We start from the raw sequence: 26,989 nt of genomic DNA, 5'->3' as shown, positions 1-26,989 counted from the left end.
CAAAGAAGAATGTTTGGATTTATTCTGACATCTCTTTAACTTCTGTTTCTCAAACTTCAGTTTAATTTTCAGTTTCTTGTTCTTTGATACCGAGGAGAAGATGCCTTTTATAAATGGACCAGACAAAGGTGTTAAAGTAGCTGATGAAGTTTCTGGTAATAAAAATATGAACCTGATCAGGTTTATTAGGCTCATTCACAGTAAGTGTATCTATGATAGATCTGATATTATGCAGCTTCATATCCACAGTCTGACTCCAACTAGTTTTTCAACTTGTTGCTTAAGTTGTCAAAGACACAGAATTCACTGAGACGAGAATGTTTCGTAATAAACTTGAATCTGTTTCATTTAGAACAGGATCCACTGGAGATGCCTCCTGTGGATCCCGCCCCTCGATTCCCTCTCTCTCTTTTCCATCTGCCCACAAACACAACTCTAGATTTGAATCATGAATCACTTCAGCATGTTGTGACTCTGCAGGAACACAGTGTCTCACTGAGACCTAAAGGACGAGTGTTAGTGCCGATCATCACAGACTCAAACCTGTGGAGTTCAACAAGTCGTTTGTACCATTAGAGTTTTGAAGTCGTGGTCGTTATAACATGACAGGTTCAATATTAATTCAGTTATTGTTATTGTTGTCATTTAAGCAGCTCCAGTAAACCTTTGATCTGTAGAGATTCGTAGTTGTGCCGTCACTGGATTGGGTGATGGATGATTGACAGCTGGGTGTAGTTGTGTAAACAGTGATATTGGTGTGTTGTAACGACGGGGGCGGGGCTGGGGGGAGTTTGAGTGACAGGAACAGCCTCAGCCTCCTTTTGGTCTCAGAAGCTTTTTAACGACACACATGAGTTTTTCCTTCAGAACAAATCGATGCTGGTTTCTAACAAACACACAAACGTGACGTGTGAACGAGCTGCAGACAAACGTCGCACTTTCATATGAATCAAAGAACGATCGCCTGTGACTGACAGGCTGGAGGTTGCATAAATGGCTGCCATGTCCCATCATGCCCCCGGGGGGTCTTGACTGGCCAATAGGGAGCGCCGGCTGGGCGGTGATGCAGGTGGTCCCCCTGCTATAAAAAGCTGAACCACCGTCTGGGCCCTTCTGAGCATTCCCAACCTCGCCTCGGTGGAGGGATAGCGAGGAGGGAAGCAGAACTACACGGACCTAACTGTGTAGTTTTGTTTAGTTCGGGGGGGAATATTCGGAGGCTCGACAGTTCTCAACTTGGAATTTTGTGGAAAAGCTTGTGGATAAAGAGAAGGAAGCTCTACAGCTGGGGTCTGTCCCATCAGTCCCAGGTACAAGTGAGTAACCTCCGTGTCCCCACATGTCCTGTCCAACCTGTGCTGACTCATGTGTTTCATGGGACCTCAGACTTAGAGGACTCTTGTCTTTTACTGTTTTCGAGTCTTTGTGCCACATTTTCTAATGTCTGAGTTGCACTGGGCCTCATGCAGATCTGAGAGCAGCCCAGAATAGCAGCTGATGCATGAGAGCGGAGTGTCGCTGGGCGGCCGATGGCTTTTTAAGGGAATCAGCTGCAGGGTATCAGTTCCAGCTATGTGCCACATGGTGGCTGTCACTCAGCCTGCGGGGGTCAGGGGGGGGAGGGAGTGGGTGTATTTTTGGTCACGTCCATATCTGTCGCTCAGATTCCGCTCTGTAAATATGAGCTGAGTCCGACGACACTTTTTAAAGATGTGTATTGATCATTGATTCAAAAGATCTCGATCAACTGAAAATCTGAGGACGTCAAAGTTTAAAAAGACCTGCATCTGTCAATCAGGTTGAATTTTGATTATCAGCCGACTTTATTTCATGTATCTAAACATTTATAATGAGAAAAGAACAATTTACATGTTCTGCATTGTCGTGGTGATGAATGTGTGAATGTGTTTTGTGGCGTTTATGAATCATGTGACATTTTAAAGTAAATTTACTGGATCATATCAGTGCTGTTTTGTGTTGTGCTGCTTTAGTTGTGACTCTAATATGCTACGTTGTTTCTTTTGATATGTAATATATAATATAAAATGTATTGTGTTGGACGTTAGGAATAAAATAGTTGAAATACATATAAGTTCTATTATTTTTATATATTTTTATAAATTATTTTTAGTTTTGAATAGTTTTGAATAAACAATATATATAAAGGCCGATGACATCACTTGATGAGTCAATTAATTGAGTAAAAACTAAATAATACTAACACTAATACTTTATAGATGTTTAAAATAAAAATTTGTGTCAGAAGAAAAAGAAAACGAGAATAAAACGAATTGTTACGTGGGGGGGGGATCTTTTATTTATATATATCACAAATGTATTAGTAGCTAAAACATAACAGTTTCAATAATAAGTATTTTCAAAATAAAATATCTTCATAGAAACACAGCAGACAAATATTTTCACCTGAAGAATTAAAAATTGAATTTGTACAAAAACTCGTGGAGCGCGAAGGCTTCATCGTATTGAAATTTAAGAAACAGTGAAGTGTGACATCTTTTTCTCACTTTAACTTTTTTAAGTTATTGTAAGTCGACGCTTTTCTTCTCTGCTTTTAATTTGTTTGTGATAAAACCTTTTTTGTCATTTAGAACTCGGGTGATATGATAAATAATTATAAATGGCATTAGATCAAAAGAATCTTTACTTTTTATGAATGAATAATGTTGATGTGTTTAGATTTTTATGTAAATTCTGAAACAAAAAGATTAAATGAATACAAATCTCACGTTACATTTAAACATTTTAAAGATTTTAACGTGAAATTTAAACGTGTGTGTGAGTTTATGTGTATGTAAGTGAGTGTGTGTGTCTGTGTGTGTAAGGTTTGTTTAAGTTTGAGGGTGTGTGTGTGTAAGTGTGTGTTTTTCACAACCTGATTACATCTTTATTATATTTATTAAAGTAAAAAATTGCCGGTGACAGTTTGAATCTTTTTAAAGGATTTTCCCTTTAGTTTGTAAAAGTCAACATTTTATTTTCCTTCCTTTCTTTGTGTTGCAGCTGAAACGAAGTCGTTAAAGTCGTAAATGTTTTAAAGTTTTTTCTTCTTGTCTAAGCCCCGCCCCCTGCCATTAAGCCTCCCTTCAGGTTTTATTTTAACATTTGTTTCAATAAAGAAAAAAACTTTACTTAATCATCACAAAATGAAAATAGTCAATAATATTTAAATATCCTCTCGTGTTTGATCTGTTTCAACTAAAGACGTTAAAATGTGTTTTCCATAAATTAAATGAAGATCTAAGATTAAAATGATTAAACTCTTCTTTTTTCTGAGCAGTATATTTTTTATATTTATCAAACTGCATCATTCTGCTTTGACTTTGTTTCCTTTTCTCATGAGTCAAAACTTATAAAAATGAAGAAAAACATTGAGACTGTTAATGGATCAACATTACTTCACTTTGTTTTTTCTTTATCGTTCATCTGTCTCTCATATTTTATCCTGAAGATATTTTCTCACGTCAGTTTCATAATGTTTCGTCTGACGCCTCCAACACGTGGTCGACCTCCAGCTGCTGCCGTCTGTCAGCATCATCCTCCCGACACTCCCCCGACATTTATAGCTCCTAGCTGCCTCACCTGTCTCCCCCCTGTCCCCCCCCCCCCCCCCACCGCTGCAGCAGATTCTTCTCTTTTCCACCGAACTTGAAGAAGAAACAACAGAATCGACTCGTTACTGATCCGGAACTTTTACATTCTGTCTTTTCTCATTAATATTGGAAATCTTCTTATTTCCTGAGACAGGAAGTGACATCATCTCTCTTGGTTTGACCTTTGTTTTCCTGTTGAGTTTTTTGTAGTTTTACTCTCGTCAAGGTTAAAGTTCAGATGATGTAAAAATCGATGAGTCAACTTCATCAACACGAGGGTCAGGAAATAAAACTTGATTCATTTCTCACTTCGATGGAAAAGTTCACGAAACGTCTCGTCATGAAAAAATCTGAACATGAAGACACAAGATCCGTTTCTGATTTTCAGTTATAGCTTAGTTCTGCTGCTGGTTAGTTCTGTTGCTGGTTAGTTCTGCTGCTGGTTAGTTCTGCTGCTGGTTAGTTCTGTTGCTGGTTAGTTCTGTTGCTGGTTAGTTCTGTTGCTGGTTAGTTCTGTTGCTGGTTAGTTCTGCTGCTGGTTAGTTCTGTTGCTGGTTAGTTCTGTTGCTGGTTAGTTCTGCTGCTGGTTAGTTCTGTTGCTGGTTAGTTCTGTTGCTGGTTAGTTCTGCTGCTGGTTAGTTCTGTTGCTGGTTAGTTCTGCTGCTGGTTAGTTCTGTTGCTGGTTAGTTCTGCTGCTGGTTAGTTCTGCTGCTGGTTAGTTATGCTGCTGGTTAGTTCTGCTGCTGGTTAGTTCTGCTGCTGGTTAGTTCTGCTGCTGGTTAGTTCTGCTGCTGGTTCTGACCTGCTGCTAGTTAGTTCTGCTGCTGGTTAGTTCTGCTGCTAGTTAGTTCTGCTGCTGGTTAGTTCTGTTGCTGGTTAGTTATGCTGCTGGTTCTGACCTGCTGAAAGTCTTCAGTTGTCTGATGTGGTCGTCCTGTAGATCAGTTTCATCTGGGTCCTGAGGATCTTCATCATCTTCTTCTTCGTCACTGTTTTACAAGACGAGGCTGTGCTGAGAGAAAGTGTCCAGGTGCATGATGGGACATGTTGGTAGAGACCTGTTGACGCAGCTTGTTTGTTTTCTAAACAAGTTTATTAAATTATTAATATTATTTTTGAATGCTGTAACAATAAAAACTGGTTAAATGTAAAACATGTGAACATCCTCCGCTCCATGAAGCTGGAACCTGAGCTGTGACAGATGCCGGCGTCTATTTGTGGAGAAAGTTGAACCCTGTGTTTCCTCGACTGAAGGAAACGAGACGTTCCTCCTGCTCCAATCGGAGCTCCATCAGTAAAATCGTTTCAAATATTATACAACTTCTGGTGTCTTAATTTGTTTCTCTCTCTCGCCGCAGGCTGCCGACCATCATGTCCACGCAGGCACCGACGTTCACGCAGCCGCTGCAGAGCGTCGTGGCACTAGAGGGTAGTGCCGCGACGTTCCAGGCTCAAGTTAGTGGTAAGAAACTAAAAGGTTCTACAAAATCTGAAATTCCTTGTAATTGAAAAGTTTTGCATACTTTCCAATTATGTTTTACTTTAATTTCAGTCTTAGTGGTTTGATATATTCCTTTATTTTGATTCTGAGATTACAATTTAAGATCTCATCTCAAAAATTATGCTTCATAGTTGTTTGGTTACAAAGGACAATAACATTCTTTATTCTTTAATAATTTTCTCAAAACATACAATTTCAAACTCTTTTGAAACAGATTCAAATTAGTTTTTTAGCTAAACTTCTACTTGAATTTCATATTTTATTGTTCAAGACATTAATTAACATTGAATAATATTGATTTTAATTTGTGAACAGAGATTGTTTTACATGTTTAAAGTTTGATAGTTACAAGTCTTTCACTTATTCTGTTTCTTCTCTCTGCAGGTTCTCCAGTTCCTGAGGTGAGCTGGTTCCGTGATGGCCAGGTTCTTTCCGCTGCTGCTCTGCCCGGCGTTCAGATCTCGTTCAGCGACGGCCGCGCTGTTCTGACGATCCCCGCTGTGACTGCCGCGCACAGCGGAAGATTCTCCATCAGAGCCACCAATGGTGCTGGACAAGCCACAAGCACAGCTGAGCTCCTGGTCACAGGTGAGACCTTTAAACTCCTGGTCACAGGTGAGACCTCAGGTAGTTTAACTCCTGGTCACAGGTGAGACCTCAGGTAGATTAACTCTTGGTCACTGGTGAGACCTCAGGTAGTTTAACTCCTGGTCACTGGTGAGACCTCAGGTAGATTAACTCCTGGTCACAGGTGAGACCTCAGGTAGTTTAACTCCTGGTCACAGGTGAGACCTCAGCTAGTTTAACTCCTGGTCACAGGTGAGACCTCAGGTAGATTAACTCCTGTTCACAGGTGAGACCTCAGGTAGATTAACTCCTGTTCACAGGTGAGACCTCAGGTAGTTTAACTCCTGGTCACAGGTGAGACCCCAGGTAGATTAACTCCTGTTCACAGGTGAGACCTCAGGTAGTTTAACTCCTGTTCACAGGTGAGACCTCAGGTAGATTAACTCCTGGTCACAGGTGAGAGCTCAGGTAGTTTAACTCCTGTTCACAGGTGAGACCTCAGGTAGTTTAACTCCTGGTCACAGGTGAGACCTCAGATAGATTAACTCCTGGTCATTGGTGAGACCTCAGGTAGTTTAACTCCTGTTCACAGGTGAGACCTCAGGTAGTTTAACTCCTGTTCACAGGTGAGACCTCAGGTAGATTAACTCCTGGTCACAGGTGAGACCTCAGGTAGATTAACTCCTGTTCACAGGTGAGACCTCAGGTAGATTAACTCTTGGTCACTGGTGAGACCTCAGGTAGTTTAACTCCTGGTCACTGGTGAGACCTCAGGTAGATTAACTCCTGGTCACAGGTGAGACCTCAGGTAGTTTAACTCCTGGTCACAGGTGAGACCTCAGGTAGATTAACTCCTGGTCACAGGTGAGAGCTCAGGTAGTTTAACTCCTGGTCACAGGTGAGACCTCAGGTAGTTTAACTCCTGGTCACAGGTGAGACCTCAGGTAGTTTAACTCCTGGTCACAGGTGAGAGCTCAGGTAGTTTAACTCCTGGTCACAGGTGAGACCTCAGGTAGTTTAACTCCTGGTCACAGGTGAGAGCTCAGGTAGTTTAACTCCTGGTCACAGGTGAGACCTCAGGTAGTTTAACTCCTGGTCACAGGTGAGACCTCAGATAGATTAACTCCTGGTCATTGGTGAGACCTCAGGTAGTTTAACTCCTGGTCACAGGTGAGACCTCAGGTAGATTTAAAGTACAGGTGAGTTTTCAGAGCTAATGGTTGTTACTTGACATTCTGGTTGGGACCTGAGACCAGATGTTAATCCAGGAAACAGCTTTTGATCTTGGCTTTAATCTATCAACTCTTTCCTTCTCAGCGGAGACGGCGCCGCCCAACTTCCTTCAGAGGCTGCAGAGCTCCTCAGTGACACAGGGCAGCCAGGTGAGGCTGGACATCCGAGTCACAGGTATTCCAGCACCTGTGGTGAAGTTCTACAGGGAGGGAGCAGAGATCCAGAGCTCTGCCGACTTCAGGATCCTCCAGGAGGGAGACCTGTACAGTCTGCTCATAGCCGAGGCCTTCCCAGAGGATTCTGGGACGTATTCTGTGACGGCCACCAACAGCAGCGGACGGGCCACATCCACTGCTGAGCTGCTGGTTCAGGGTGAGGACCTTCAACTGTCGAGTTAAACACAGTCACATGACATTTTCATATTTGAGTTTGAGCTAATTAAACTGACTAGAGGATTCTCACACATTGAACTGTTTGAAGACAATTTTAACAGATTTTATTGAATGTTTATTTCTAGATTAAAATTTTGCTTTTTTGAGGCATTGTTCAGTAACTTCAGATTTTTGTTTATTAAATAAAAATGATGAAGTCATTCGTAACAAATCATAATCTACAGACACTGAGATGATGCTTCTGCTTAGATCCCTTTAATGGTACAATTAAAACAATACAAAAATAACATTTTACATAAACCAACACAAGGCAAATTAGATACAATTAAAAATAGTAATAATAACATAAGTAATCAGCTTGTAAAAATATCTGTGCTCGGCAGCTAAGTCTCTTTGATTTATGAGTCTGATCTTTCTTCAGAAAGTCCTCGAGCTGTTGCTCCTGTGTTATTGTTATTATTATTATTACAATTTAAATTTCAGGGGAAGAAGCTGTTCCAGCAAAGAAAACCAAGACTGTGATTTCAACCTCTCAGATTTCACAAACTCGGCAAACCCGAGTGGAGCAGGTAGGAACGACGGCAGACATTTTGAATCATGTAAAACATAACGAGTCACGTTCTGAGAGCGATCGTCTGTCTCATCATCTTGACCTCTGGTTTGACCTCTGGTTTGACCTCTGGTTTGACCTCTGGTTTGACCTCTTGTTTGTCCTTAGAGAATGGAGGCCAGTTTCCAGGCCACCGCCATGATGGAGATCCAGGGGGAGGCCGGCGAGGTGACACACCAGCTGGCTCACAAGACTCCTCCCCGAGTCCCTCCCAAACCCATGTCCAAGTCCCCGACCCAGTCCTCGCTGGTCGCCAAGGTGACAGGAGGACGCCAGCAGTCCCCGTCACCCGTCAGACATGTTAAGGCGCCAACGCCCACACCAGTCAGGTGGGTGGAGCTTACATTTGATTTGATTTAATAAAGTTTATGTGCGGTGGCTCTGAGGTGCAAAACACAACCACAGAGATGCAACAAGATTTCAGACATGTGTGGTCCTGCCGCTCAGGGCCACCGTACGCTGGTGTCGATTAGCGGCGAGTGAGCGCGGCGATGATGCTTTTGGGGGTTGGCCTCTGTCGGCCTGTAACGTGACCTCCCTCCCCCGTCTCCAGGCCTGCTTCTCCCACTTCAAGACTCTCAGTCTCCCCCATCAGGCCAGTCAAGTCCCCCATCTCCACACGAAGGCAGGGGGCCGCCGGCGCCGACGTCTTGCCACCATGGAAGCAGGGAGACTACGTGGCTGAGGCCAGCTTCGCCAGTATGACCAGTACGACCACCATCACCCACCTGGGTCAGGAGCAGCACTGGGAACAGGTCGTCGGGGTCAAAGAGGTGAGGGTCATTTTTATTTGACATTTAGAATATTTTCATAAACATGAGAAAAGAAAATAGTTTTTTTATCCGTCGTCTCGTCAGTATTTTATTTTTTGAAACATGGTGAAACATTTGTATTTTGAAAGTTTTATATGAAACTTTATTTGAAACTATGAAAGTCATGGCAAAGTGTCTCCTTGCAGATTTAATGAACATAAATAAAATTCTTTCTCTTCATTTCTTAACTGTACAGTTGTCTGCTACGTCAGATTTCTCTTAAATTAACCTCCATAAATCATCACGTTACTTTTTAACATTTCACTCGTCTCTGAACTGAAGTTTCAGTTAAAAACCTGAAATTTCATCCTCATCAGACGTCGTCACCATGGGCCCACTCTTTTGAATTCTTTCTTAAATGCTCTTCACTTCTTCTGCATGAAGTCCTGTGAGCTCCCTTTGCTTTGGTTATTAGCCTCAAACTATCCCAGTGGATTCTGAAACATCTGAAACGCAACGTGAGTCGAGTTTTACACAGAACGAGGACGTGGGACCCAAATGTTCACGGTTCCGATCAGTCAGACGAGTCAAACATAATTCAGGATGAAGAAGACGAGTTGTGCTGTGAGAGCGATCTGGTGTTGTCATCAGACGATGTGAGTGATGAAGAGACAGTGAGGTTTATTCTGTCTCCTCTGTCTTTAACCACAAAGACTTGTCCCCAGTTTCAAATGGAGAGGTTGTCCTCCTTGATTCAGATGCAGGAACTTTAACATTTCAGAACTGAGATGTCTCTGATGAAGAGACTCCTTCAGGTGTTAGACCGAGACGTCTGCTCGAGGACCAGCGGCCTGAGGAGCAGATGTCTCTTGCTCCATCACGAGCTGAAGCTTCACAGCTCCGCCCTCTGTTGGAGTTTTGTGGTTTCACGTCACAGCAGCTTCTTTTCTTCTCTGCTGATTTCACAGTTTTTGTTTCTGCATGTTGAACAGATAATCAAGCATGTTGTTGTTGTTGTTGTTGTTATTGTTGTTGTTGTTGTTGTTGTTGTGTCAACACGTGTACATGTTCACACAACTGTTGATTTTGTATTTGTGTTTAAAAGAAAATCCAGGTTCAGAACATATGTCAATAATATATGAGGTTTAAAATTAACCAATGAATCATTTGAGGACGCTGAATATTACGACATGTCCCCGTGGTCCTGCCTGTCTCTGTGCCTCCGTCCTGTGGTGGATGTCCTGAGATCTATGTGCTGCTCGTTGTGTCTCCAGGCCGCGGGGGGGCAGAGATCCGGAGCGGTGGCCACAGTGATGGCTGCCGTCGACCTGGCTCGTGTCCGTCAGCCCGCTCAGGTGGAGGCTGGTGGAGCCGGAGAGGCCGAGTTAGGGCAGCAGGTTGGAGGCGGCTGGATGCTAACTGCTCAGTTCACACCTGAACCGGCCCGGCCTCAGGTTAGATAGGCAGAGTGACACCACAATGATTCCATTGCTTGTCAAAGTGAATCTTTCCTGATGTCGTGCTCTGGTTGTAACACACTGAACTCTGTTGGCTGCTCCAGATTCAGAAAGCGACAGAAATCCTCGTGGACACTGGTCTGGTCTCGTCTCCTGTTCCACATTTCACAGTTTCTAAAGTTTCTGTCCCAAAACCTGAGTCTAGCTCTGAGGTAAGAGGAGGCGACAGCTGAGAATCTTCTGAATTCAAAACCAATTAAAACCAATAACAAACATTATTAACTGCTAGCATCAGCAGTTTGAGTGAAAAGGACGATAAAGACTGTTTGAACAAGTAGGTTAGAAAAAAACGTCCGACATTATTACTGCCTGTTATTGTGAGGTGTTGCCTGAGTGATCAAATATAATAACAATATGTTTTTCTTCACACAAACTAAATGCAGTCATCATTTATTAATCCAGCTTCACTTTCCTCCATCATCGCTTTAATAGAACTAACGTGCTGTGGTTTAACACGCACTCGGCCTCTTCTTGATGATGGTGTGGCTGTTCCTCTTCTTTGGCTCGGTCAGGTTTCCATCGCCGGCTCCGCTATCGCTACTCTGCAGAGAGAGTTATCTTCATCCTCTGCTGCCACTCGAAAGATCATCAAGCCTGTCAAGTCGGCCAGTCCATCTCGGAGAGTGCACGAGACCAGAGGGACGCCAGAGCCCACTCCTCCGCCGTTCAAAGATTTCCCCGACACATATCAGAGTCATTATGGCGCAGAGATACAGAGGGGGGTGGTGTGTTCGGGGGGCATGGAGAGAATGGTCGAGGACTGGGGAGCCCAGGTTTGTGCTCCAGTTTGAGTCTTGGACTGAGCAGGACAAGAAAACCTGACGAGCAGATGAACGTCAGATTGTTTCTACTTAATCAGCAATAACAGGTTCTTTAACCAGAGCGAGGTATCTTCTCCTGAAGCTGAGGAGCAGATTTCAGAGAAGCTTCTCATCCTTTCAGCACCAAACTTTACATTTGATCCACAGAACTAGTTTGTCAAAAGTCCGGTTTTCTTGATTTCTGTTCAAATCTTGGATAAAAGTTTCTATAATAACTTCAACTTGCTTTTTGATGATATTGACAACATCATTCTCACCTCTTCCTCACCTTCTTGTGCTGTGTAGTCTTGTCTTCACATGTTCTCAGTCTTGTCGTCTGTCGGTGTGAACATGTTGGATTTTTACGATTGAGTGAAAAATCTGCTGCGGCTCTTTGTGCTAACAAGTCTGTTACTACATTGCAGGTGGTGGAGGCAGCAGATGTTCCTTCTGCAGGTGGAGCCGTGGTTCCACCCACACTGGAGTCTGTAAGTAGCATAGTTCTCCACAAAACCTTTAAATGTTCCCACGCAGATTTGGGAATATTACATTTTCTAAAAAATTTTGTATCTTGTCTGTAGGGCTTGAAAAACACAACCGTGACCGAGGGCGAGTCCGTGACCCTGGAGTGTCAGATCAGCGGTCAGCCTGCGCCGGTCATCATGTGGTTCAGAGAGGACTACAAGATGGAGTGCTCTATCGATTTTCAGATCAGCTACGAGAGTGGATTCGCCCGGCTGGTGATCCGCGAGGCGTTCGCTGAAGACAGCGGCCGCTTCACCTGCACCGCCACCAGCGAGGCGGGGACAGTCAGCACCTCCTGCTACCTGCTCGTCCAAGGTTTGGGCTTTGGATTTTTAGCAAATCACAAATGGAAATTTGTCATTATCCTTCTGAAAATCCTCTCGGTTACGTGGAGCCTCTTCTCTTTTCATTTAATATTTCCTCTTTATGAAGTCCTTCACCTCTTAGTTGTTCATCTAGTCATTGGCCCACGGTGCTGTCCTCTTGAAACCAACGCTCTCTCTCTTTCAGTGTCCGAGGACATCGAGAGCAGGGAGGAGATGGCTGTCGTCACCGAACATGTTGAAACTGCTCAAGAGAAGCTGTGAGTCCATCAGACACTTTGTTAAAGTTAACATTGATCAACCGCAATTCCTCAACTGATTTATTTGTATAATGTGAGCTCGGCCCTGATAATCCTGAAACGATATTAGTGTTTCCAGTGTAACCGAAGAAGCCACAGAGGAAACCATGTCTCAGGTGAGCATGGAGGAGTCCGACAGTGCTGCCGCTGCTCCCTTCTTCATCCAGAAACCCAGCGTTCAGAAGCTGGAGGAGGGAGGAAGCGTCCTATTCGAATGTCAGGTGGGAGGAAGCCCCAAGCCCCACATCATCTGGAAGAAGAGCGGCGTGCCGCTCACCACCGGATACAGGTTTGTGTTTCCTCTCTTTGCTCCATCTTCAGGACAAACTTTATGTTTCAACTCAAAGTCTGTCAGGACAGTTAAAATAATGATGTTTGTGAAGAAGGCATCTGTAATGAACACTGCAGCCTGCAGGGGTCACTAGTCATCACCCTTCACTGTCCATCAGATATAAAGTCGCCTACAAGAAGGAGACTGGAGAGTGCAGGTTGGAGATCTCCATGACCTTCGCAGATGACGCCGGAGAATATTCTGTGTTTGTGAAGAATCAGCTTGGAGAAGTCTCAGCCTCAGCCAGCCTGCTGGAGGAAGGTACGTGATCCACCATCGTGTCCTGAGAGAAGACAACTTGTGTCTTCTAGAACTTCAGAACAAAATCATTTCAAGATGTGTTTAGTTTCATGTGACGATTGGTTTCTGACAGATGAATACGAAGTCTACATGAAGAAACAGGAAGAAACCTTTAAGACTGAAGTGACCACAGTGGTGCAGGAGCCCAAAGTGGCAGACGTCCCCCCCGTCGTTGTGACGACAATGGAGAGGATGACCACCACCATCATCTCAGGACAGGTGAGATCATCATGAGTCTTGTAACAGGGAGCGATGCTGTGTCACTGTGGTTGAGACATCTACTGAAACCCCCTCGAGATGCAGATCCAGAAACAAATTCATACAGCAACAGGCACAGTGGTGCAACCACAGAAATTAATTCTTAATGAAGTTCAAAAAGAGACAAATCTTGATAACCAGGACCTATTATCAACAGATAGAGATTGATTGATTGAAAGTGATAGACAGTCATGGATAATAGACCTGATCTCTTGTCACATGGGTAGGAGTTTCACCTTTCTGCCATCGAGCAGAGGATCATCCAGGAGATCGAGCTCCACATCATGAGTATCACCTACAGAGAGATTGTGACAGAGGACGGAGAGTTGATGGTGACCGCCACCGCCACAGACGCCGTGCAGCCGGCCTTCGACACGCCGGTCAAAAACTACAGGATCATTGAGGGAATGGGCGTCACTTTCCACTGCAAAGCAGCTGGAACGCCACTCCCTAAGGTACAGAGTACTTATGTTTAATAAACAAATATTAAATGTTTATGAGAAATTTTAACATGTCAATTCTCCACAGTGGTCTTACAGTTAAATGTCGTCTTTTCCCAGATCGTTTGGTACAAAGACGGCCAGCGCATCAGGCCTGGTGGCCGGTACCAGATGGAGGTTCTTCAGGATGGGCGAGCCAGCCTGCGCCTGCCGGTGGTGCTGCCTGAGGACGAGGGCGTGTACACCGCCTTCGCCGCCAACATGAAGGGAAATGACGTCAGCTCTGGGAAACTCTATGTGGAGCCGTCCGGAGCTGTCACACCTCAGAGATACACACCACAGCCAGCAATGCAGAGGATCAGGTATGTCAGAACCTTTGAGCCGGAGCGTTAGCAGCTAAAGAGCCAGATCTTTTCCACAGGAGGTGGTGGACACCAACATTTCTACTGGATCCAGTAATACACATTCACTTTAAATCAGACTCCTGTCCACACATTCAAACTGAAAACTCTTTCTCAGGTCCACCTCTCCTCGTTCCATGAGCCGCTCCCCAGGTCGCTCTCCCAGCCGTTCTCCCGCCCGCCGTCTGGATGAGACAGATGAGGCTCAACTGGAAAGACTCTACAAACCTGTGTTTGTTATGAAACCGTCCTCATGTAAATGCTCTGAGGGACAAACTGCCAGATTTGACTTGAAGGTTGTTGGCAGGCCCATGCCAGAGACCTACTGGTTCCACAATGGTGAGTAAAACACAGATCAAATATTCATATACCATGTAGTTTAACTGGAGTTGATGGTGTGACAATAATTAGAATCTGTTCATCAGGACAACAAGTGGTTAGTGACTACACCCACAAGATCGTTGTCAAAGAAGACGGTATCCAGTCCCTGATCATTGTCCCGGCCATGCCACAAGATTCTGGAGAATGGACAGTCATCGCTCAGAACAGAGCTGGACGCTCGTCCCTCTCCGTCACTCTCACTGTCGATGGTACAGTTTCTATTTCCACCACAACTCTTCTCTGTCATTTAGAAGCAGATTAATGTAATGAGTTTAAGTTTTCTTGTATTCACAGTTAAAGAAACGTTGGTGCGACCTCAGTTCACCGACAAGCTGAAGAACATCAGTGTGAAACAGGGCACTCTGGTGGAACTGGCTGTTAGAGCCATGGGAAACCCTCTGCCTGATATCGTCTGGCTGAAAAACAGTGACATCATCTCACCGCACAAGCACCCCAACATCAGGTTTGTTTGATATTTTTATATCAACAGAGAGACAGTAAACTGAAGGTACAACACTTATTCACATACACTATTTATTACAATTGTCAAAAAATGACTCATAATCAACTTTTATTTAGTGTATTAATTTCTTCAGTCCATAGATCCAACTAAAAATGTACAAATAGATCCAGTAAGTTAGAGCTTTGGCTTTTAATCAATGGAGGAGTTGCATATTCGTATGTTGTTAATTCCAAAACTGAGTAGATCTGATTCAGTTTCACTTTTACAAAGAAGAACCAGAGGAACATGTAGATTCCCCTAGATTCTGGTTTCTAGTCATTTATTACAAGAGTTTTAATCATGAGAAGAGAGTGCAGATGACAACTGTTTGAACTGTATGTATGATGACTAATAACTAGAGAAAGGCCAAAATAACAAAATAAGACTGGACAGGCTGCACTTACTTTGACTCATCACCTCAGTCTAGATCTGGTACCCTGGGATAATAATAGTAATGTAATGTTATTGTTGTCATAAAAATCCTCAAAAGTTAAAGCTAACATAACAAATCCCTTTTCCAGGATTGAAGGAACCAGAGGAGAGGCCAAATTCCAGATCCCATCTGCTTCAGGCTCAGACAGCGCCTGGTACACAGCGACAGCCATCAACAAGGCTGGTAGAGACACCACCCGCTGCAGAGTCAATGTGGAGGTGGACTATGCTGAACCGGAACCAGAGAGAAAACTTATTATTCCCAAAGGAACGTACAAGGCCAAGGAGATTGCTCCTCCGGAGTTGGAGCCCCTTCATCTGCGATATGGTCAAGAGCAGTGGGAGGAGGGCGACCTCTACGACAAAGAGAAGCAGCAGAAACCACTGTTCAAGAAAAAGCTGACCTCTATCAGAATGAAGCGGTTCGGTCCTGCTCATTTTGAGTGCCGACTGACCCCGATTGGTGATCCCATCATGGTAGTGGAGTGGCTGCACGATGGCAAACCCCTGGATGCTGCTAACAGGCTACGCATGGTCAATGAATTTGGCTACTGCAGCCTTGACTATGAAGCTGCTTACGCTAGAGACAGCGGTGTCATCACTTGCAGAGCCACAAACAAGTTCGGAGTGGACCAGACCTCGGCCACCCTGATTGTCAAGGATGAGAAGGGTCTAGTTGAGGAGAGTCAGCTTCCTGAAGGCAGGAAGGGAGCTTACAGAATGGATGAGATGGAGCGCCAAGCTCATCAGGGAGGACCCTATGGAGTTAGTGCTGACGACGAATCTGAAAAGTCCAAACCTGAAATTGTTCTCCTTCCTGAACCAGCCAGAGTGCTTGAAGGCGACATTGCTCGATTCCGTTGCAGGGTGACCGGTTATCCAGCACCCAAAGTGAACTGGTACCTCAATGGACAACTTATCCGCAAAAGCAAGCGATACAAACTTCGTTATGATGGTATCTACTATTTGGAGATCACTGAAATCAAGTCCTATGACTCAGGAGAGGTCAAAGTGGTGGCAGACAACAACCTGGGCTCAGCTGAGCACACAGTAAAGCTGGAGATTCAGCAGAAAGAGGACTTTAGAACTCATCTGCGTCGTGCTCCTGAGGCGAAGGCAGCCGAGGCCGCACCTGAACCGGGAAAAACACAATTCGAGGTGGTGAAGGCTGAGAAACCTGCAGAGGACTCTCAGGTGAAAGAGGTGGTCACGCTCAAGAAAGCCCAGAGAATCATCCATGAGAAATCCACGGAGGAGTCAGAGGAGCTGAGGGGTAAGTTTAAGCGTAGGACAGAGGAAGGCTATTACGAGTCCATCACCGCGGTGGAGCTCAAGGCACGTAAGAAGGATGAAAGCTATGAGGATCTGCTGAAGAAAACAAAGGACGATCTGCTTCACCGCGCCAAGAAGAAGGCGGAGGCCGAGAAGAAGAAGGAGGAGGAGCAACGCAAAGTTACAGCCAAATCTCTCAAACCAGAGAGAGTCAAGCTCTCAGCCAGTATGGAAGCTCCTAAGATCCTAGAGCGTATCACAAGCCAGACCGTAGCACAAGGTGAAGAAGTTAAGTTCAGAGTCAGAGTTGTGGGCAGACCAGAACCAGAGTGCCAGTGGTACAAGAACGGTGTTCAGCTGGAGAAGTCTGACCGTGTTTACTGGTACTGGCCTGAGGATCATGTGTGTGAACTGGTGATCAGAGACGTCAGAGCAGAGGATTCTGCCAGCGTCATGGTAAAAGCTTCAAACACTGCAGGAGAGACTTCCAGCCACGCTTTCCTGCTGGTGCAAGGTAGCCCAACCCTCTCACTTTCATTTGTTATTCTCCATTTAAGTTGTGTGTTTTCTAACAAAGGTTTTTTTGCTCTTTTTGCAGCAAAGCAAGTCATCACATTTACACAAAAACTGGAAGAAGTTAGTGCCAAGGAGAAGGACACCATGGCAACCTTTGAATGTGAGACCAACGAGCCATTCATCAAGGTCAAATGGCAGAAGAATAATGTGGATATCTTCTCTGGAGACAAGTACAGGATGCACTCTGACAGAAAGGTTCACTTCCTGTCTGTGCTGACGATCGACATGAGGGACGATGCAGAATATTCCTGTGTAGTTATTGACGACGACGTCAGGACGACTGCGAAGCTGAACGTGGAAGGTGGGTTGTGTTTCATTAAAGAGGACGATACCTCAGTGTCACAGTCTTTTTGAGAGATGATGGACGAGGGAGCACATGTAACTATATCTGAACATTGGTTTAAATTGGTTCAATATAATCAGTTTTAAATATTAAGATTTCTGAGCAAAATCTATCAAATTAGTTGAGGTTTACATACAATGTTGACTTTGATTGGGCAGATCCACCGGATCTGCTCACTGATGCAACACGAGTTTCTTTTACCACTGTAAGTGACTGACTGTAGATGTTGACGTCCTGTCTCTGTCATGTCGTAACCAGGAGCCCCTCTGGAGATGTTGAAGCAACTTGAGAGTACAGAGGTGCCGGAGACATACTCTGGAGAGTTTGAGTGTCTCGTGTCACGCGAGGATGCGGAAGGAAGCTGGTTTTTCGGACAAAAGCTGTTGTCTCACGGAAGTAAATACGTCATGTCCTCCCGTCGTGGAAGACACACCCTGTCTGTCAAAGATGTCAAGAAGGAGGACCAAGGAACTTATTCCTTCAAAGTGAGGGAGTTCAAGACGAGCGCCTCACTCAAGATGAAATGTAAGTTTCGTAGTAACCAATGAAATTGTCATAGAGGTTTGTGTTCTCCAGAGAATAAACCCCAAAGATTTATATTTTCTTCTGTACTTACCTGTTGTTTCTTTTCCTGGCATTTCCCCATTGATTTACAAAAATAGTTAAAACCATAAACAGATTGAGTTTTTTCTTGCTCGCTAGAGGATGAGCCCTAACAATCATGATGTAAAGGTTGAAAACAGTTAGTGTTATTCTGGATGTATCTGGTGCCTGACGGGTTTGTCTTGATGTTCCAGTGCGCCCAGTGACCCTCATGCAGCCGTTGACTGACCTGACGGTCTGCGAGGGCGACATTGCACAGATGGAGGTCAAGTTCTCCCAGGAGAACGTTGAAGGAACCTGGATGAGGAATGGGCAGCCTGTCACAGCCTCAAACCGAATCCACATTGTTATCGACAAACAGACCCACAAACTCTTGTTTGAAGACACCAACAAGAGCGACTCTGGAACATACTCCTTCGTTGTTCCCGATCAGGAGATCTCAACCTCTGCAAAGCTGATCATTCAGAGTGAGTCCCCTCAAAATCCTGTTGTTTTTCTAAATAATTTCTTTCTTTTCAATAAAGCAACAAAATACTTGTATGTTCTTTGCAGCTATCGGAGTGCTGATACCACTAAAGGACACAAATGCCATTGAGGGCACCAAAGCCGTTCTGGAGGCCAAGATCTCCGCTCAGGACATCAGCTCAGTCAAATGGTTCCACAACGACAAACTGCTGACACCCAGCGACCGAATCCAGCTGGTGGCGAAAGGATCCAAGCAGCGGCTGGTCGTCAACAGGACGTACGCTTCTGATGAAGGACACTACAAACTGGTGGTCGGTCGAGCTGATACCAGCTGCAGATTCACTGTTCAGAGTAAGTAACACGAGTTTCATCCAAACTGGAATGTGAAGCTGCTACTGAACCCAAGGTTCCATCTGCTGGACATCTAACAACAATTAAACCATTTTTATTGACGTGAATATGAAAAGTTGTTGATAATTCATTGACTGTCTCACGTCTGTCTCACGACAGCTGTCCAGATCGTGACCCCGATGAAAAACAAGGAATGCTCCGAGTCTGAGAACGTCACCTTCGAGGTCGAGGTGTCTCACCCGGGTATAGACGCTTTCTGGACCTTCAAGAGGCAGCCTCTCAAAGCAGGCGCCAAATACAAGATGGAATCCAAAAACAAGCGCCACACCCTGACTGTCATGAATGCCATGAAGGACGAGGAGGGCGAGTACATGTTTGCTGCCGGTGAGAAGATGTGCAGTGCCTCTCTCACTGTGACAGGTAGGCTACAGATTTCTCTAAGATTATTGATCAACACCAGAGCTGCTTTATATCCTGTTGACTTAACCAAACATCAACCATCACAAGGTGGCGCTATCAAGAAGCCTCTACGTGATCTGGTGGTGGCTGACTCCCAGACTGCCGTGCTGGAGTGTGAGGTCGCCAACCCTGCTGCCGAGGGCAAGTGGCTGAAAGACGGCCAGTCTGTTGACTTCAACGAGAACGTTGAGAGTCAGGTGAATGGCACTGTCCGACGCCTCGTCATTATCATCACCAAAGCAAGCGACATCGGAGAGTACACCTATCAGGTCGCAACCTCCAAGACCTCCGCCACCCTGAAAGTTGAGGGTAAGTCCAGCTTCATGAAGGAGAGCATCACAGCCCTTAGGCTGAGATCCACAAACATAGAAAGCTCCAAAACCAATAATTAATCATGATGTTTGTCTCCACAGCTGTGAAGGTAAAGAAGACCCTGAAGAACCAGAATGTGGTCCAGACTCAAGACGCTGTTTTCATCCTGGAGCTCACCCACGAAGATGTGAGGGGAGCACAGTGGATCAAGAACGGTGTCGAGATCCAGCCCAGCAACAAATACGAGATCAGTATCGAAGGCAGCGTCCACACCCTGAAGATCAATAACTGCACCACACACGATGAGTCGGTTTACTCCTTTAAACTTGGAAAACTGTCTGCAAATGCCAGACTGAACGTGGAATGTAAGAAACCACTGATTCGTGGCATTCTGAATGATTCATTACAAATTGCAGGTGTTTAACTCACAAGTAAAGAAGTTCAGTTACACAACAAACTGTAAAATACTTTCCAACAGCAATAAGGATCCTAAAGAAGCCAAAGGACGTGACTTCACTGTTGGGTGCGAGCGCTGTATTCGAGGTCGGCATCTCCGAGGACGACATTCCGGTCAAATGGATGTTCAACAAAACGGAGCTGAGGCCGAACGAGCACTATAGGATGCTCTCTGAGAAGAAGACGCACAAACTGTTTGTCCAGGATGTTGACAACAGCAAAGAGGGAGAGTACACCGTGGTGGTTGGACACATGCAGTGCAGCGCGCGCCTCATCGTCGAGTGTGAGTATCCTCACCACGCCGACTCTAGCATCTCTGAACATGGAGAGTTTATGAAGAACGACCTGAACTGTTACCTGAGGTTTTTGAGGATGTTGACAAGCTCACAGGGTTTTAACAAGAAGATTCAACAGTGTTTACAGTGTAGGATCTTATTTACAGTTGGCTGATGTTAACCTGCTCATTTCAGTTGAAGCTTGTTACCACACAAGTTATCACACTTTCATTGGAACATGAAAACCACTATTCAGGCCTGTAGGTGATTTCGATGTTTATAAGTGTGATTTTCTTAAAGGATTTTAATAACGACCTTGATGCTGGAAACATAAAATCTTAGAAAATAAGGAACCATCTCACATTTATTCACAGAATTCAGGTTTAATTTTGAGTGACAACTTGAACAAAGCTATACGTCTGAATAGGTATTACATATTCTGATATTTTGTCTCAGCTCTGCGAGTCACCAAATCCATGAAGAGCGTGGAGGTGCCAGAGACTCAGGTGGCCACGTTCGAGTGTGAGGTTTCTCACTTCAACGTCCCGTCCACGTGGCTGAAGGACGGCGTGGAGATCGAGATGAGCGAGAAGTTCAGGATCGTGGTTCAAGGAAAACTTCACCAGCTGAAGATCACGAGCAGCAGCAGGGACGACTCTGCCGAGTACACCTTCGTCTGTGGCAACGACCGAGTCTCCGCCACGCTCACCGTCAGCCGTGAGTTCTAAAGTTCAGTCTTCAGTCATTTGACCTGTGACCCTCAAATATCTACATTAATTTCTACATAAATCATTGATTTATTTTATTAATGGTTTATCATTAAATGATAAACAATTAATTCACCTTTGAAAACACAACAGTAACTTTAATTTGTCCATTAATGTGAAACACTAAACTTCTAAGGGTCTTTCCTCTGTTCCAATATTAACCATATATTCATTTCCTTACTTTCCTTTCCTTACTAAGTTGCTTCATTTGTGTTAAAACCTTGTTTTACATTAAAATGAATTTGTTAAAGACATACATAAATCAAACCACATTAATAACACTTACCTGGTTTGTGGGTTTGTGGAATATTTCAAATGAATAAATCCGAATTTAAGGTGTTGCTTTAAGGGCTGAGATCTTCAAATAAATGGAAATTAGATAGATAACGAACCCATTAAAGTGTTGGGGAACTTACTGTCACTTCTGTTGTTTTCCAGCAATTCTGATCGCGATGATGTTGCAGAACGTGAACGCTCAGGAGAAAGACTCTGTCACATTCGAAGTAAACATTAACTACGAGGGAATTGCTTACAAATGGCTGAAGAACGGAGTGGAGATCCGGTCCACAGACAGATGCCAGGCTCGCTGTCGACAGCTCACGCACACTCTTTGCATCAGGAGCGTCCATTTTGGAGACAGTGCTGAATACGCCTTCATGGCTGGTTCTGCAGTGACCACAGCCAAACTTTATGTTGAGGGTAAGACATTTTTTATCTCACTTAATCTCTGTGATTTTTCTAATCCACCCCTGAGTGAATCACCAAAAGAAACTCTTAAAGGAACCTTAGTCTAGGACATCTGGAACCAGCATTAGAGCGTTCTGAACCACTTGAAGACTTGTAACATCTCAGACAACGTGACCATGAGTACCTCGTAAAGTCGAGTAGAATCTTTATAACCTTGTGAAGCATCCACCTTGTCGTGGAGAGCAGGAGTTGGATGTTGAAGCTTACAGGTTTCTAACATCAGTCCTGGTGTCTGTTCCATTGCAGCTCGTGTGGTTGAGTTCACCAAACATCTGAAGGACCTAAAGATCACAGAGAAGAAGAGGGCGACGTTTGAATGTGAACTCTCTGAACCAAACATCCAGGTGATGTGGATGAAAGACAGTCAAGAGCTGGAGATGTCTGACAGGTAGCTGCTAATATTCAGCAGGTAAAACCACCAACAAATCCTAAATCATGAAATAAACCTTCTCATGTTGCTCTGTTTGTGGCAGATACAAAATGACCTCAGATAAGTTCCTGCACCGTCTGGTTCTGCCGTCTGTCCGCCTGTCTGACGCCGGAGAATACACCGCCGTGGCAGGATCCAGTCTGTCCAAGGCGCACCTGGCGGTCGAGGGACGAGACGTCCAAATCTCTGAGCCTGCGAGCAGGAACATCACAGTGAGTTCACACACGTATCAACTCTAGAGCCTGATGCTAATAACAGACAAGCAGCTGGCCCGTCCAATGTGATCATCTGTCCCGGTAGAGACACATGGACCAGCTCAGTTATCCACACTCAGATGTGGGTGACATTGTTTTTCCATTTTCCATTGTTTGGTTGAAGATTTTTCTTGACTTGAAAATGATCAGGTGAGATTTCTCACCTAAATTACTTCTGAGAAGATTAACTATTACTAATTCAAAATGTTTTTCTTTAATGTTCTGAATCAATGAGAAAAATAAAAAATGAATTTAAAATCATTAATTCTGCTCAAATGAAGATGTTCTGGATCAGGTATATTCAGAATTGAAATTCCAGGTGTTCACCTCCACTTGTGTTTTCAGGTGGTTGAGAAACTCAGAGCGACCTTTGAGTTCGAGGTGAACGAGGACGACGTGGACGCTCGCTGGATGAGGAACGGGGTGGAGATCCAGTTCTCAGTGGAGGAGAGGTTCAGCTACGCCACCATCAGGAGGCTGCACCGCCTCACCATCTCCGAGACGTACAGGAGCGACGCCGGCGAGTACACCTTCTCAGCCGGGAAGAACAAGAGCACCATGAACCTCCACGTGAAATGTAAGATCAACCTGCTTGTACATATCATACGTGAATATACAAGATTAAACCCAATGGTCAAAGCCCTGTCAGAGTGTGTGTGTGTGTGTGTGTGTGCGTGTGTGTGGTCCAATACACATGATTATGTATGAAACTTTGTATTAAAGAATCTATACCTAAGATTTACTACCGCTACATAGCTAGCATTAGCTTTACCTGCTGTCTTCTCACATTAGGTTGTTAGTTCAGCATCAAACTGGATTTATTAATGCCAATTTTATAAAAAATAACCAGATGATGATGAAACGTTTAGAGGATGAAGATGAAGTTTTGTCACCATAGAAAAGTTCTCTGTCTCTTACACTACTTTTTGAGATCTTTTAATATCTTTATATTTCTGATACTGACGATCATTTTTAGCTGATGAGACAAAACATCAAGGATTTTATTATTTATGAAACTTTTACTAAATATTAATATTCACCATCTAACATGACACAGAGAATACAACTACATCTTTTTTCTTTTGCTCTATATATGAAGGTGATAAATGTGATAAGAAATGAAAGTTAACTGTATTTATTTCTACAATCAGACCACGGTGACAGTTTCAGGTACTTTGAATTCTCACTAGTGGAAAACGTTTGTCACTTTTCTGTCTTCAGTGCCGGAGCCTCCGGAGATCGTGCGCCCGCTGCAGCCCCAGAGCGTGGTGTCCGGGAGGTCGGTCCGCTTCTCGGTGCAGGTGAGCGGCCTCCCGGCGCCTCAGGTGTCCTGGTACAAGGACTCTCAGGCTCTGTCCGTCAGCGACAACTGCAAGTTCCTCCACGACGGAAACGAGCACACGCTGCTGCTGCTGGAAGTTCTCCCCCAGGACGCCGCGGCCTACAGCTGCGAGGCCAGGAACGACTACGGAGCGGCCACCAGCTCGGCTCTTCTCACTGTCGAAGGTAAACGATCCGAGTGGAGCATCGAGCTGCTGGACTCTTTGTTCTCATCAGGATTGAGAATTATATGTATGGGTGTGTTGTTGTACAGTTTCACAGCAGCTGAGCTGGTGTTGAAACATTAAACCTGGACAGTGAGAAAACATAAAGAATGAAAAAAGTCTCCTTCAATGTGTGATTTAATAACCTGAATGATTAGATCAGATCAGAGCTGTAATCTTTTTGTTCATATTTAGTTCCTGAGGTGGTGGAGACGCTGGCTCGGGTCTCAGCTCCGGTCCTCGTCGCTCCCTTGAGACACGTCCTGGTCACTGAGGGACACTCGGCCCAGTTCCAGTGCACTGTGTCTGGGGAAGGTAATGAAAACAGCTCCCCCTTGTGGCTCTTATTTTACTAAACTGCATTGATACACATGTACAGACCACAGACAGTAAAAAAAGATGGATGACATGAGGGTCCAAAAGTGAAACCGAAGTGTCTTGATCTCCCCCTGGTGGCTGGCTCAAGTATAGGTTTTAAACCTTATCTTTAGTGAAACTTAAATTCGTTAATTTGATGATATTTAAAAACTGACAGAGACGTCATGATTGACAGCGAAGACCATGGCTCCAATCCACGATAACTACTTCACAGACTGCAAATGATTTCATCACCACAAGATGGCAGTGTTCCTATCTGAGATATTTGAAGAAGTCTGTGGTGTAAATGTTACATTATCATGTTTAATAGAGTTTTAATAAATTCGTGTTCAGTGAAGTGAATATAACTTGAGATCATGTTTTTGAGTGAACGAATGCTGTGTCCAGATCTGCAGGTTTCATGGTTCTGTAACAACAGAGAGCTCAGAGACTCGGACATCTTCAGGATGTCTCATTATGGGGACACCTGCCAGTTGGACATTTCCAGAGTTCTCCACGACCACGAAGGAGAGTACTCATGTGTCGCCACAAACTCTGCGGGAATGGTCACATGTGAGGCTTCGTTGAATATCGATGGTGAGTCTGTCAGGTGATCACGTAACGTTCAGGTGAAACTGTTCTCTTGTGGCACGATTGGCTGGTAGCGTTCTAACAGATGTTCAGTTCTTAAGATCAGTCAGTTAATTTCACTGATAATTGACTTGATCAATCCCATCATGTCTGTCTGTAACTACAGATCTGCTCCTCCTTTTTCCGAGCCTGAAGCTAACGTAGAATAGCAGGATTCATACGTAAATAATAAACTCAAGTATCTATTGGACAAATCACGTTTATTCAGCAGTGGCGAGGTTTCAAGCATGTCTCCTTAAAGCTGCATGCAGATATCGCCTCCTGCTGGTCGCACAGAGAGTTTAGGTAAATAACCTAAATGACTGTCAAAGGTTTCAGATTAATGAATAATATCAGCTTCATCTGTTTATCCTAGCTTAGCACCAACTGTTAGCCCTGGGAATCCTGAAGTAAGTTAGAAACTCTGTTTGCTAACCAGGGATGAAAAGTCATATTAGTGGTCAGCAGTGACAACGTAATAACATTATAACATTTACAACGATTTAACATTCGGTGCTTAACTGCTAAAGTTGGTTAGTTCGGTTAATAAGGAGGCTAACATAAGCTAGCTAACGAGCAATCTAATTGTATAGTTCTAGCAGCTTGTTGTTATGAATGTCCATGAACACTGGTCTCTAACAAGAGGACGCTAGTTTCCCCGAGACACAGGTTAGGACAGGAAACAGGAAAAACTGTCATTGAGTCATTTAACCGAGCTCATTCATGAGTTATTGTTATATGCAGTGAGTGTTTGTTTTAAAACTGAGAATCACATCTCTACACACAACAAGACCTTTGTGCAGCCAGCGGTCGGTGATGAACCTGTCTCTGCTCAGCCTCCTCACACTTTCAGATTCGAAACTAAACTCTCTGTCGGTGTCTTCATGCAAAACAAAACTGTTTGAAAATCAGTTTGTCGTCTGAGTTCATCTGTGAACGGGAGATAATCTGATGTGTTGCATGTCGTCTTCTCTTCCGTCACGATTCGGTAGGAACGTCTTTATGTCCTGTGGATCTTTATTTCAGAGGAATGCAGCATGCTCACAACTGAGCTGTGGAAATATCACTTGACGGGTTTCCCCGCACACGAGCCCTACATTTTTTTTTCGATAGTAAATTTTGGCTCCGGTCAAAGTTGCCTGATTGACAGCGGAAAGCAGCCCCTGTCCACTCCAATGATCCTCACGCTCCACCTGCAACAAGATGTGACACAAGTAACGTGCAGGAGTCTCCAGAATCATGTGTTGACCTAATTCTTCTACTCTTTCTTACTGCCCAGATGAAAAAGCCGTAGCTAGTGTGAGGAGTGCTGGGGCTGATGCTAAGCTAAGTGAGAGGCTGGCGGCTCAGAGCTTCAGCTCTGTGTCCGTGGGACAAACAGCCCACAGTGTTGAGTTTACTCAGATGGTCTCTCAGAGTTCCTCCATGTCTTGGAGGACGGTTGAGATTCAGATGGAGAGCGTGAGCTCAGAGACGAGCTCCGACAGCAGCTTTGATATCAAACTCTCAGCCAGCCCCAAACTGCTGATGGAGATGAGCGACGTCCGGGTGAGAAGCGGCGAGATGGCAGAGTTCAGCTGCACATTCAACGGGCAGCCCTTCACCGGGGTGGTATGGCATCACAATGGCCAGAGCCTGGTTGACATGGAGCGGGTGAGGAGCTCTGAGAGCAGGGGCTCAATGTCCCTGGTCATCCAGGGTGTTGGTGTGGCGGACCAGGGCGTGTACCGCTGCACCGCCACCAACCGACATGGCCAGAACAGCTCCTCTGCCCGGCTCACTGTTGAAGGTGGTTCATCTTTTTTTTCATTCAGTCTGTCACCATCTGGTCCATCCCACCCGCTACTGCTCTTCCTGCTGCCCCCCACCCCCAATGATTTAATATATACTCAGCCTGTTACCTTCAGTGTAATCAGATAACAAGATTCTTAAACTTGTTTGTCCTCTCCCTACTGTTGCCAGCTTTGCCTTCG

General features: G+C 44.6%; 1 protein-coding gene across 1 annotated transcript in view; it reads left to right on the top strand.

Annotated features, from left to right (window-relative positions):
• The first annotated feature begins 4,982 nt into the window (after positions 1-4,982).
• The window catches only part of ttn.1 (titin, tandem duplicate 1), a 149,774-nt gene continuing 127,767 nt past the window's right edge, over positions 4,983-26,989 (top strand). Inside the window, 38 exon segments of the mRNA XM_053439232.1 lie at positions 4,983-5,073; positions 5,497-5,700; positions 6,997-7,284; positions 7,788-7,873; positions 8,023-8,243; positions 8,468-8,687; positions 9,941-10,120; positions 10,228-10,335; positions 10,696-10,956; positions 11,409-11,471; positions 11,565-11,823; positions 12,019-12,091; positions 12,210-12,419; positions 12,580-12,722; positions 12,835-12,935; positions 13,247-13,474; positions 13,580-13,821; positions 13,979-14,199; positions 14,286-14,450; positions 14,536-14,704; positions 15,265-16,961; positions 17,046-17,324; positions 17,625-17,891; positions 18,164-18,436; positions 18,522-18,785; positions 18,945-19,205; positions 19,293-19,553; positions 19,658-19,921; positions 20,035-20,295; positions 20,744-21,004; positions 21,493-21,753; positions 22,048-22,189; positions 22,275-22,443; positions 22,831-23,062; positions 23,707-23,991; positions 24,225-24,344; positions 24,795-24,996; positions 26,321-26,805. Of these exon segments, the coding sequence (XP_053295207.1) occupies positions 4,983-5,073; positions 5,497-5,700; positions 6,997-7,284; positions 7,788-7,873; positions 8,023-8,243; positions 8,468-8,687; positions 9,941-10,120; positions 10,228-10,335; positions 10,696-10,956; positions 11,409-11,471; positions 11,565-11,823; positions 12,019-12,091; positions 12,210-12,419; positions 12,580-12,722; positions 12,835-12,935; positions 13,247-13,474; positions 13,580-13,821; positions 13,979-14,199; positions 14,286-14,450; positions 14,536-14,704; positions 15,265-16,961; positions 17,046-17,324; positions 17,625-17,891; positions 18,164-18,436; positions 18,522-18,785; positions 18,945-19,205; positions 19,293-19,553; positions 19,658-19,921; positions 20,035-20,295; positions 20,744-21,004; positions 21,493-21,753; positions 22,048-22,189; positions 22,275-22,443; positions 22,831-23,062; positions 23,707-23,991; positions 24,225-24,344; positions 24,795-24,996; positions 26,321-26,805 (9,517 nt within the window).

The sequence above is a fragment of the Pleuronectes platessa genome, chromosome 14 (genome assembly GCF_947347685.1).
Source record: "Pleuronectes platessa chromosome 14, fPlePla1.1, whole genome shotgun sequence".
Lineage (NCBI taxonomy): Eukaryota > Metazoa > Chordata > Actinopteri > Pleuronectiformes > Pleuronectidae > Pleuronectes > Pleuronectes platessa.
This window is presented reverse-complemented; position numbering and strand designations above follow the sequence as displayed.